This window comes from Lacerta agilis, chromosome 6 (genome assembly GCF_009819535.1).
Source record: "Lacerta agilis isolate rLacAgi1 chromosome 6, rLacAgi1.pri, whole genome shotgun sequence".
Lineage (NCBI taxonomy): Eukaryota > Metazoa > Chordata > Lepidosauria > Squamata > Lacertidae > Lacerta > Lacerta agilis.
Window position 1 is genome coordinate 63,567,787 of NC_046317.1, and position 13,358 is coordinate 63,581,144.

General features: G+C 43.7%; 1 protein-coding gene across 8 annotated transcripts in view; it reads right to left on the minus strand.

Moving 5' to 3' along the window:
• Positions 1-13,358, minus strand: part of NAV1 (neuron navigator 1) — a 265,528-nt gene that overhangs the window by 98,629 nt on the left and 153,541 nt on the right. For all 8 annotated transcript variants that reach the window (XM_033153093.1, XM_033153092.1, XM_033153091.1 and 5 more), the window contains 2 exons: positions 10,373-10,475; positions 2,300-2,665 (listed from right to left, as the gene is read on the minus strand). In XM_033153093.1, the coding sequence (XP_033008984.1) occupies positions 2,300-2,665; positions 10,373-10,475 (469 nt within the window). The remainder of the gene's footprint in view (positions 1-2,299; positions 2,666-10,372; positions 10,476-13,358) is intronic.

Genomic DNA, 13,358 nt, shown 5'->3' on the forward strand with positions numbered 1-13,358 from the left:
AATACAACAATGTGGCAACCAATGTCACATTTACAGAAAATTCACAGAAAACAAGGGATGCAACGACCCCTTTGTGGTATTGTACACATCCAGACTTATTGTAACTTCACTTATCAGTGCTCCCAAGCTGCAATCAACATGTCAAACCCCCAGGAGGTCACTGGTGACCTTGGGCATGTTTTAGAAATAACCACTTAAGCGTGTAACTATAGTCTTTCTAGAGTAAGTTAATTTTCCAGATCCATTCTGGGTTGGTCAGGTAGCCATGGTATTATTATTGTTTCTGAACTATCCAACAATCCATTCCAACCTGGAACCCAACTCAGTTTCTGTCATTATACTGGGTGAAAAATGCACACATCCCTCCTTATCTGCTCATCTCAGACCCTAGTATGGGCCAGTTTTATTCAGGTTACAGACTGCTTAAAAGGATATGTAAATTAAAGTGTCCTTGGTGGGATGCCAGGCCCAACTCACCAAGAAATATGAGAGATAAATAAATGACAGGCTCAGATCTTTGAGGTTCTCTCCATAAAAAAATAATAAGAGCAGCATACTGATAAGCCATGGTGTAGAAAAAAACATTATTAAAGAGCTTAGGTTTGCATTGCTGGCAAAGAATTTCTATAAGGTTCTGGGTTGTGGTTGTTGCTGGTGCTGCTTTTCAGATGTAGTTTGTGTTCTATTAACATGGGGCAAGTTGCATGGAAAAGTTACAATCGGCGTGTACATATACAGTACTTCCTTATAGAAAGTTCCACGTGGATGCAGCTGCCAGAACACAACCTGGAGATCCTACCTTCAAAAGTTATGAGACAGCATGAGAGGATGCAACCGCATCACCTCCCTTCTCATTCTTTCACCCTGCTCCTTTGTACATTAATACTATTAAGAAGTAGGAATAGGTAGGTCGGTGGTGCAGGGAGAGAGAACTGATAAAACAGTGGGCTGAAATTGCAGCATCTGCTCTTCTTCCGTATCAGAATTTTGAAGGTAAAGGCAAGACCACCAACTTATGATTTAGCAACCCTACATGTTCATGTTGCACTGACCGGTTTGAAAATACCCGACTTTCAGTTAAAAAGAAGAAGTTGCTGCTGCTTGATCAGTTCTACGCTTTGGAACAATTTGAATAAATTTTCCCAAGAAAGCCAAGCAACCCATTCTGCACTGCTTATCAAGGGCAGCTCTGTGCGAAGCAACAGAGCTAGCTAGTGGGCAATCAAGTCTTAAAACACTGTACAGAAGTCAATCTCATTTGAAGTAAAGTGTTTAGGGTCGGAATAAGGTGATTGTGACTGGAAACATTCTATCAGTTCAATGGACTCCGCGCAGCTGGATGAATTGGCACAAACACAGCAAGCAAGATCACCATATTGAGCAAGACCTTTCCCATCAAGAGGTAGTTATTAGTCAAATTCTATGTTTTTTCCTTATCTGATTCCCTGTCTGCAAAATATGCTTTAAAGAGGTATATCCAGAGCTATTGTGTATACCAGACATCTGTTACTGACTTGCAAGTGAAACAGCTTAGTTGAAATGAGAGGTAACAAATCCAGGACAGAACAGATCATTTCTGTAATCTACCTTGGATGTCACTACAAACAGAACTTCCAGCTATTCATTCCACCCCATTAACTAGCTGTCTATTCATCCTTGAGCACATCCTCTGCCATTAGCCCTACCAGCCAACCAACTTGCTCTCTGTCTCTCTCTTTCCCCCACTACAGAATTCCTTCACAGCAAGCAAAGATTGAAAATTCTGACCAGAGCCTGCTTATATTAAATGTAAGTATCTAGTTTAAGCCAGATACCCATCCCATTTCATACCCTCTGTAAAACAGAATTAGCTCGCCTCAAGGCAGTAACAAATATTTGTTTTGTAGAAGCAGGTTTTGCCACAAGCAAGGAGCGGGTATTTGCTTTGCAGAAGCGCTGTATGCCATGCCTCCAGCCAACAAATAATACATTCTTCTCTCCACTGACTTAGTTGGATGCACTGTCTTGTCAGTCTTTAAACTTGCTATCTGCCACAAGTGGTTTGTTAAGTTATGACTATTTATCATAATGGCAACCATTATGAATATTCAGGAAGCTGGGGGGGGGGGAGGAATCACAGAAGCGGTTTTGCTAAGGCAGAGGAATGCTTAAGGTAAGATCAGCTGGGCAAACAAGCAAATTCTTAGCTTGATACAGATGCTTCAGTTGGTGCTGGTCGTTGACACCTCCTACAGTCTACCTCTGATGTTAAGCAATCAACTCTTGAGTTGCATGTTTGATGCCCTGCAGCGGTACTCACCCTGTGGTGATATCATCATCCTCAGTCATGGTCTTGCCCATTAAGTCACTGTCACTCATGTACCCGGATTTGAGATCAACGTCATCAGCATCAAGCGACTCCACAAGCTCCAGGCGGGAAATGTGGCTGAGCTTGCTGGGGCTGCGCATGGGCATGGTGTGGGAATAATGAGCTCGCTCCCCATGCATGTACCAGCTGGGGGTGCCTTCCGAGCGGCATCCCCCACCCACTGAAGGGGCATCTCCAGCCTGCAGGCGGGGGCTGGACTGACCATAGCGCCAGGAGAGGGGAGAGGAGCGGTTGGACAGGCTGGACACGCTGCGGGGGTTGGCTTCATCGCTGTCATAACACGTCATCTCCAGCGAGCTGCAGGAATAGAGCAGAGAGAAATGTCTGAGGGCTAGAAGTGGAAGGGGGTGGGCAGATTCTGCCAGGACACTCCTGAAAATCAGAACACCTGTAACAAAGATGCACTCAAAAAGTTTATGTCTTGGTTAAGACTGTATAAGTCAGGCAGGTGCACAGACTGAGCGCTGCACTAGGCTGGATGTGGGTTCTGAGAAAGTGCAGGCAACCATCACCACCATTTTATTTGTATGCCGCCTTTCCATAGTTAAAACAATGCTCAAGGCGGCCTACAACATAACAAGATTTACAGAATTACCAATGTAACAAAAGTCACAAGCAATAAATAAAACACATCAAAAAGTACACAAGCAAATGGAAAACAATTTCCACATGAATCATAAAATCTAAAACTAAGAATACAGCATTAATATCAATTACAATTTAAAATGACGCAGATAAAAAATAAATAAAAGTGATTTAAAAAAACAAAAACGGAGCCCCCTCTGCCCAGATGGAAGGAGGCAGGCAAGGCCCTTCAGGCCCTCAGCAGCAGGTGAGTCCTTCGCTCCGCATTATTGGTCTTACTTGCCCTCAATCTCTAACAGGTTGCCAGCTACAGCACAGGACCGAGCTCAAGTACTTTTAGTTAGCTGCATAGGAAGGAAGAATTCCAGATAAGCATAGCTTCTCTCACCACACTGTAGGATTGCAATGGAAGTGCGGTGTGAAATTTGGCCATGTGAGCTCCTGGACAGTGCCACCTGAATGGTGCCAGTTCTCCACTCAAGTTTCCCTACTAGCCAATAACTTTTTGATTCAAATCCATTGTGTGTGAACTGAGTGTCACACTATTGTCTTTCAAAGTGCACTTGTGTGACTATCAAGCAAAGGTTAAAATACAGGTTTTTTTGGGGGGGGCACATGTTCACCTGATCCAGCACTTCTACACTTTGCATTACAGAACATGGAAACACAGGTAGGTGATTTACCTATATACTTGAGTATAAGCCTAGTTTTTCAGCACATTTTTTTGTGCTGAAAAAGCTGCCCTCGGCTTATACTCGAGTGAGGCGGGTGGTGGGGGTGGCGAGAAAGAAGCCCTTTCTCTCCGCTCATGCCGCCACCCGCTCTCCCCAGTCAACCATTCCTTAAGAAGCGTACAAGAACAGCGGTTCTTTACTCTCCCCAGGCAGCTTGTTCCATTCCTGAACTGCTCGCATAAATGCAAACTTGGCAAAGGAAGAAGAGGAAGGAGCAGCCCAAAGGGTTGCTTTCGGGCTGCTCGTTCCTCCTCCTCCTCCACAGCGGCAAAGGTGAACCGGCTTATACTCGAGTCAATAAGCTTTCCCAGGTTTTTGTAGGAAAATTAGGTGCCTCGGTTTATATTCGGGTCGGCTTATACTCGGGTATATACGGTATATCAAGTCAGACCATTGTTCCATCCAGCTTGGTATTATTCTATACTATACTAACTGGAAGATGCTCTCCATGTTTTCACACAGGAGACATTCCCATCTGGAGATGCCGGGGATTGAACCTAGTTCCTTCTGCATGAAAAGCAGACAGTCTGCCAATGAGTTATGGTCCTTCCCCGAAAGAAGTACCCAGCAAGTTCAGAATTCAAGTTTCCCTCCCTCCCTCACCCCACCCTACCCACTGTGACCTGAAAGGCAGACCTGGAAACCAGTGTGCAAGGAACGTGAAGGGTATTTTTCAACACAGCAGTGAAGGGTGTTGCGTTTCCATTACAAATAAAGGCAAGCATGAGAGTTAATGGCCCTTGCTGATGCCCCAGCTCCAGGCATGCCTTTCATTTAGATTCAATAAAAGCAGTTACTGGACATCAAATACAAAGCGATGATTAAAACCATCTCTGGAATGGATTCACAGCTCCAGGAGAGATGGAGCTCAGCCTACAAAGCCCTGCAGACATGGTTTCAATAATTACACTGATGCACAAACGTTGTATTAAACTGAAATTAAATGTGGGGTGGGTGTGTTTTTAAAGAAATTTTTTTTTATTGCCTTCTTAATTTGGTGGGAAAACCTGCCAATATTATGCTCAAAACACCTTCCAGGCCATCCCAAGAGGGAAATGCTCCTACACTTTGATCTGGAACATGGGGAAATGGTAGAGTGCTTTGCAGAATACCAAACTTAGGTGCCCAGGTAAGAGATTCTAAAACTGGATGAAGCTGACTTCCTACCATGCAAAGGTGGGCTCCACTTTTGGAGCATGCACCCCCTCCAGCCACAAGGCAATCCAATCCAATTTGACCTCTACTGCCTCTTTATCTAGTGAATCACCTAAAATTAACCTCCAGCTTTGTTAAAATAAAATGTGCTACATTTCTTCTGACTTGAATTCTCTGCCTCCCAAGGGACACATGCGATTTGCTTAGTTCTGGAGGCCGATCTGAGTAGCTGCTGCCTTAAAAAAAAAAAAAATGGGGGGGGGGCAGCCTGCCATTGCAGTTTCTTAGCCCAAATAGCCCTTGGTGCAGCCAAAAACTTGTTTCGTACCTATAATAATTTATTAATAAATATTGCACACTCCAATCTAATTAAGCCCGCAAAATGTTTTCTGCACTCATCTTGAGACTGTTGCAAACTGCAAGCCTTTTGGCTTCCTCGTTTTGCCCAGCTTCTCTTCTCCTCGATTCCTTTGCTTCTCTTTTGCTTAACAGCCAGCTTGTAGAAGGGTTCCGGAGAACTCAAAAGCATTCTACCTACTTTGCCACATTTTATTTGGTCCGAATAAAAGTATTACATTACTGTGGCTGGTAGATCTGAAGAAATTCCATCATCACCGAGTGCCCCCTGCTGGCAGAGCTGCACACAGCACACAGTATGTGACACTCCTCCCAGCCTGAAGATTTACATTAACATGAAAGGTTGCTTTTCAAGAACTCCAAAGCTGATGACCAGGCAGCAAGCTCCAACTCTCAGTAACAGAATCCCACCACTGCAACCTGGAGTGGCTAATTTTAGCAGTGCGACATAAAGAGGAGTGTATGGGACTCGCAGCGTTAAGAAGAAGTGGGTTAAATTTGGCTCCTGTTGCACTGGTGCTGATTGCAGATCCTCAAATAGCAGCTGCTTTGAAGAACAAGGCTTTGAAAGAGGAAGTTAATTCTAGCAACAGAGATTTGATATACAACAAGGTGCCATTGTTTAAGAAGCCTAATCAAAGAAGCTACCAAATTCACCATCATTTGCTACTTCCAAAATAAAATTGTGTTCGCCAAATGACTGGCAGTTCTTACTATGACTTAAAACGATAATAACAAAAAAACAGCTATTAATACACTAAGAAAACAAAATATCAAGCTATTTACACTATGAGTCAAATTAGGAACAAAGAAAGCTTCCTAATACTGTACTACTAGTCCATCCCAGAATTGTCTGTGTCAGGGTTAGCCAACAAGGTGCCCACCAGATGTTGTTAGACTCCAACTCCCAACAGTCCCAGTCAGCAATGTCTGGAGGGCATGCGACTGGCAGAGGCTCTCTGGGTTCTCAGGTAGAAATGTTGGCAGGAAATGCTAGTTTTCAACATGTAGCAAGTTATTTACAGAAGGAAGTATCTAAAACATGACCCCTGCCACAATCTGCAGTATGAACTGGTACAATCCAGGAAGAACTCTACCATCTAGTTTTGCTGAATGCTTTGCTCTAGCCCAGGCTTTGAGCAGAAGGGATCTAACCCTGCAAGCATGTCAATACTAGAGGTAGAGGACAGGTCAGGATTGAATCATCTCTGTGTTATCTTGCTAAATATAATCCTTGCTCTATAAGTCCCTGTGATCTTTGCTCACTTTTGGCACCCTATGATTTAGTTCTGATCGGAGGCTACATTCTTCTATTTTATGATTTACCGGTAATCTTTTGTTGAAAGCATGGGTGTGGCAGATCACGGCTCAAAGCAATATGCTGTTTTATGCATTGTGTGTACACACACACACACACACACACACACACACTGTTTGTCTTGTTTTGCTTTGTTTAATTTGCTTCCCCAATGATTCCAACCTACAAATAATGCTATATTGTACAGTATTCTTAGTTTAGGACTGGCTTACACTAACAACCAGTTTTTAGTCAGAGAGATCTGCCAAAAAAATTCCGAACAAGAAGTGATTAAAGCTGGGTTTATCTGAGATTTAGCTGAAGTAGTCCTCAGTTCTTTTTTTAAAAAAACACCTACAGTTTCTTACAGGTTTACGACCTCAGCGAGAACAAAGACGAAATTGTAAGGAAGGGCAGTATACAAATTTAATAAAGAAATAAATATTTTTTTTTCTGCAGGTACCACATTCAACACTGATTCACACTAGGTGTGTGTGTAATATGTGTGTGTACATGTGCATATATACATATGCGCACGCACGCACGCACACACACACACACTATTCCATAATCCATCAAGTTCATTTCAAAAATGAGCAAAGTACCAAATCTAAGTAACAAAACAAACCATTTCAGCAACCGATACAATAACACTCAAGTCCTAACAGTTCATTATGCTAGGAAAAAAACCCAACATTATAGTGGCTGCATTAAACAGCAAGCCACAAAACAGTCAAACTAAGAGAAGATGCATGGGCGCTTTTCAGTCACTATAGCAAACATAGAGCAAAGAGTGGGGGGGAGAAGGTGGCATCAAACAGCGGGTTCCACCCAACCTACAGGAAATCATTAGAACTCCTGAAAAGAGACCCCATTAATAGAGCAATATGCATGGGGTTTTGTTCAGGCATTCTAATGACCATGCATCAATGAATGGAACCTGCCTCTCCTGCGTGTGTTCAATATACTCACGTAGCAATGTCAAAATAGGCTAAAGTGGTATAGGACCACTCCTCCTGACAGTCTGTGCTTGTTCATGTCACAAGGTCACTGAGGTTAAGCCACCAAGTGATGGCCCACCAGTTGCTCCTGATATGGTCTAAGAGAGACACAGTGGGGCTTACTTGTGGGTGCAGCATGTTGGTTTCAGGCTCGACTACATCTATTAATTAAAATGAAAAACAACAGGAAGAAGCAGGCAGGACTGATTGTGATCTCACATTGACAAATTGGCTGGAGAGTTAGATGGCAAAGATTCCACTTAAGCAGAGCCCAGTACAATATTATACCTTAAGGCTGAGATGGGGAGTCTGAGGCTTTTCTGATGTTGTTGGACTCCAGTTCCCATAACCTATGACCATAGGCCATGCTGACCAGGACTGATAAGAGTTGGAGTCCAGCAACATCGGGCTAGGGCTGAGTGAGCCCAACAACATCTGGAGCATCAAATGTCCCTGGTCTGAGACAAGAGAGCTCAAAGTAGTGAAATCAGCTGGAGAAGGCATAAAAGGTATACATGGAACCTGGGGCAATGGGTGATCACTGGATGTTCAGAACTAGTCTTCTGGTCATTGAGTATAGTGGCTAGAATTTAAGACCACAAAACCAAGGTTCAAATCCTTGTTCAGCCATAACACTCATTGTGATCAGCCTAACCTAACTCTCAAGAGTTGCTGTATGCTCTGAGCACCTTGGATAAAGTGCAGGTAAAAGATAATGAATGAAAGAGCAGGTGCCTGGTGGGCATGGGCTCAAATGCACCCCCTTAACCTTCTTTTGCAGAAACATGTGGCCATATGTACGCACAGACACCTCCCCTGATGTGGGTTGTGTTCCTATGTTCCCTGTGCATTATGAGCTCCCGTTCCCCCCCCCCCCGGGTTTCCCAGGGAGCTTATGCTTTTTTTTACCTTGCTTTGAGTCTTGGCAAGCCCAGCTCTCCCAAGTCCAGCCTTCCTCTATGAATAACTAATGCGTTGGATTCCTTCCATGAAGCAATCTCCCCTGATCCAACATCTCCACATTTAGCAAAGCAAATCAACTGGAAGCAAACCAGCATTCCTCCCTTGCTGGATCCCCATGCTGCAGTGACTCATCTGGGTGGGGTTCATTTGGCATCTCCCAGCCTCAATTGAATGAGGCAGGCAGCAGGAGACTCTTGTTCTGCAGAGTGCATCATCAACCAAAATCTTTGTAGGGAGGATGATAAAAGGCGGGGAGAGAAAGATGAGCAGCAGTATGGGGGGGGTGTTTCAAGAACAGCAACCTTCCCTTGCATTCAGCTGGCATAGTACAATATTTATAAACAGCTGATAAGCAGCATTAATATTTGGATTTAAGCATAAAGCAGCAACTGTTTCCAAGTAAGTTCAAGCACAGGCTGTTGGAAACCAGGAAGTTACAGCCACGTGGTGATTCTGTAGGAAAGGAGCTGAAGTGTCATATCATCTGACACAGAGGTTGTACTGCCAGAGGTCTTCCCACACCTTTCCATACTAACTATTCTTATGAGAGATCCTCTCCAGTCTCCTTGTTAGCTTCCCTAGGCAAAACTCAGGGTTGTAGTTTTAGGATCCCAGCAAAAGTTAGAACCTCAGAGACCAAAAGCAGAAGGGGAGTGTCCCTGTTTCCCTGGTGCTGAGTGACAGCCTGATCACAAATTCCATGTGCTCAGCTTGAGGAATGAGCTCACCTTGCCAGCCAACTTCTCCCTCTCTCCTGCCAAATTACAATGATATAGATACACACATAAAAACATTGCTGCGGTTTGCTCACTGGAGGTCTGAAAAGCTGCTGTCACTGCATTAGCTCACTTGGACAGCGGAAAGCCAAGGGAAAGTTTTATTACAGAGAGGCCACTGCCAGTGCCCTGGTCTGAGGAAAGGGAAGCCCAGGACTGAGGCTTTGCTGGGACAATTCCACCACGTGGCATTAATGCTATTGCTGCCCCTTAAAGGGACAGGCATACTTTGCAAAATAAGATGCTACACCTCTCTCTGGATATATGCACCACCCCATTCAAATCTCTCAGGAAGTGTAAGCAGGACTAATCTAACCAATGCTAACAGGTGTTTAAAAGCAACCTTTGAAGCAAGGAGCACACACATGATGTTGAACCCCACAATGCAAATTCATTCTTCCCCGAATACCTACACTAAGTTCAATAAACAGATAGGGGCACAGTTAACCCATTCAGGACAGGGAATCCCTCACAGCTGCCCACCCCCTGTCCCCCAGAAACAGTACTTCGGTCTTATTGGTATTCACCCTCAATCTGTTGACCACTATCTACCCCCACTTGAGGGGGAAACGCTGTAACTGGATTGCCAAGTCTCCCACCGGAATAAGTGTGGAAGGAACCAAGCTTCAGCAAATAAATGTGGAGGCCAAATCAATAGAAACACAGCCCTTTCCACTCCAAGCTCCAAAATGAGTACCTGTATGGAAGGGGCACCCTTGGGGCGGTATGCTTTGGCTGCTGCAGTCCTGATGCCTCCTAACCTCCCTCTAGGCATGGTCACATCACAACATACAACAAAGATGTCCAGCAGAACCAAGCTATTTAAAATGACTGCACAACAGCATCTCATTTTGGCCAAATGTCCACAAGCAAGGGTAGTCTGTGGGCAAAATGTGACAGTGAACCACAGCAACCTTAAAAAAAAACCAACCCAAAAACTACCTAGTCCAACATTATGAAACATCTCATGCTTGTTATGAGATGAGCAATGCTCTATCTTCTGACTTTAAATGCAGATTTCCTAGCAGGAATTGGTTGATACGGAATGTGGCCAGATGAACTGTTGCGATGCACCCAAGTATGAACTATCATCCTGGTTGTCAAGAGTAAAGGGAATCTAGGAGCAGAGGTCTCACCTGTGAGTTACTTGGGAGCCCCTCAAGCTGGACATGGTCTCCTCCAGGTTCTGCCGCAAGTCAAGCACATTCTGTACTGTCCTCTTTCTCTGGGATTCAGGATCTGTTGGAAGAAAAGGATGGAAGTTCCATAGTGAATAACAGAAAATAAAATATGACCATCACAATGGACTTGCTGCAAGCATGGGCTCCATGCAGTCCCCACCATACCTTGTAAAGCTTTCATCCCTCAGTTTGCTTGTTACCACCTCAACCTCTACGCTCCTATTAACCTTGGTATGTGTTCCCTATTTGCCCACCCTACTTGTACATCTTTCTCTTTCCCTCTGAGTTGACTGCATGTGCATATGTCTGTGCCCTGCGCAGGAAATTAAATTTAACAAAGGACCACAAACTTGCAGAAAATAATTGTATTGGGTAGTAAACCCAACTGTGGCTAATGTTAAAGCTGTCGATAAAACACGGACTGGCAGCTGGGAACCAGCCCCCCAGTACATCAATAGCTTGTTCCTAAACTAGGCCAAGCTGCTCATCTTTTGTCCATTTCTCCATGTTTTTTATTTCCCTACAGCTACCTTAAATCCCCTTCCACACTATGTTTCTCTAAGGATTTTAAACTGTGAGAAACTTCTCTGGAAGATTCCAGAGAGCAGGACTAGAACTAATGGGTGGAAATGCCAAAGAAGCATATTTCAACTAAATATTAGCAGAAACTTCATAAAAGCTGTTACACAGTAGTCATAGCCTGTGGCTAGCATAATACTTACTGTATGGAACTAGCAGTCACTAATAACCTTGTCCTCAATGCATTTGTCTAATCTTCTTTTAAAGCCATCCAAGCTGGTGGCTACCACTGCCTTCTGCAGGAGCGCATTCCACAGTGTACAGTGGTACCTTGGTTCTCAAACGCCTTGGTACTCAAACAACTTGGAACCCAAACACTGCAAACCTGGAAGTAAGTGTTCTGGTTTGCGAACTTTTTTCGGAAGCTGAACGTGCTCCGTTCTGAGTGTTACGCTTCCGATTTGAGTGCCACACTTCCGTTTTCAGTACCACACTTCTGTTTTGAGTATTACACTGAGGTCTATCTGTTTTTGCTATTTATTTTGTGTTTTTGTGGTTTTTTTCGCTTTTGTGACTGTGTGGAACTCAGTTCAGCTACTGATTGATTGTGTGACTGAAGAACATTGCGTATTGCTTTCATTTTGTGGATCAATGGTCTCGTTAGATAGTAAAAATTTATGTTAAATTCCTGTTTTAGGGGTTGTTTTTAATCCGTTTTGTATTACTTTCTATGGGAAAGCGCACCTTGGTTTTGGAACGCTTTGGTTTTGGAACTGATTTCCAGAATGGATTAAGTTTGAGAACCAAAGTATCACTGTATTCCATTCTATGCGCTGTGTGGCATATATTTGTGTATTGCTTTTCCACCCAGGAGCTCATGGCTGTGTATGTTTTCTTCCCCTCCCTTCTCTTATATCTGCAACAGCCCTGTGAGGTAGACTAGGTGAAGTTAATGTATAAGCAGCAGTTCTTGCCAACAGATTGCAGGAGGTCCAACCCACATTCAGTGTAATAGGCCCAGGAAATTCTGTTGTCCTCCCAAGTCAAACCAACCATCTTTGCTTGCCAAAGTGCAGGCTGCAATGCTTAGAGCTACCTAATCTGTCTCTCTCACATACATGGCACCCTTTAGCAGAGCTTCTAGGGTACTATGCAAAAAACATTTTCCTGTGCCATAACACTGGTCCAGACAAAGCATTCATGAATGCTAAAGAGTACTGCATTATTGCTGTTGTTATTATAATCATTAGAATCATTTCCTAATTTATAATTGCTTTTTTTTAGCACAGCCCACACAAGGTGATATACATATCACTAAACACAATATAATACAAAACCAACAGTTAAACAAATTATAAAACAACAATGCAAAAAAGCCCATAAAACATATGCAGGTCAATTAAATAAGTAGTGCAGCAATATCACTCCTGGCAGATAAGAAAGTGATGCACTGTAAAACAACTCTCAAAATAAAAATCATATGTTAAGAGCTAAATTAAGGAGGGAAACAGCCTGATATAAATAATTTTTAAAGCTCAAAGCTTCGTAGAGTTGAGGTTATCCACAGTTCCATGGGGAGGGAAACATCCTATTTTCTCACACCTGGGATAACACACCTGGGATCTGACAAATCTGCCATTAGGAGAGCCTGTCTGACAACGAGTTCTGTTCTCAAAGAACTAAACTCATACGTCAATAATACTGGCCTCCTGTTGGGCCATCATAAGCAGACGTTATTTTGAACTTAGAATATTCTGCTTCAAAGGATAAGCAGCAAACAGTGGACCTGCATTCAGCAGCAATCACTTTAGCCTATTATTCTCTATAGCAGTGGTTGCCAAACTATATTATTAGGGGTCCCTCTATGAGAAGAACATTAATAATAGACCCGAAAGGCAGTTTCCCTACCTATTTTTGCCCTGCAACATGCAGTAACAAAAAAGGGTTTGAAGTTTTCCAGGGTTCACTCTCAGTTCTAGAGGATGAGGACCAAGAGGCCTGGCCAGCACCCTGGTTGAACTGACTGTGCATTACAGAATGGTGGTGGGAAAATAGTAGCCCTCCAGATGTTCTTAAGATGCCAACGCCCAACATTCCCAGACAGCATGGCCAATAGTCAGGGATGATGAGAGTTGTAGCCCAACAACACTCTTAAGGACCTAGTTTCCCTACACCTGCTTTAGAACATGCCCCACAATCTTCTGTAAGGGCCAAACTAGATTCAATGGCAGCACTTCAGTGAATGTACAGTCAGGATCAGCCACATTCACATAGAAAGCAGCAGGTGGGAGCCTTATGTAAGATGCAAAGAGGGCGCAAGAGTGACAAGCTCACCTACTACTATTGCCTCCCTTCAGCCTCTCTCTCCAAGGACTTGAGTTTTCTCCCAGCTGAGCTCATTTCTAGTGTTGGAGCCCAGCTG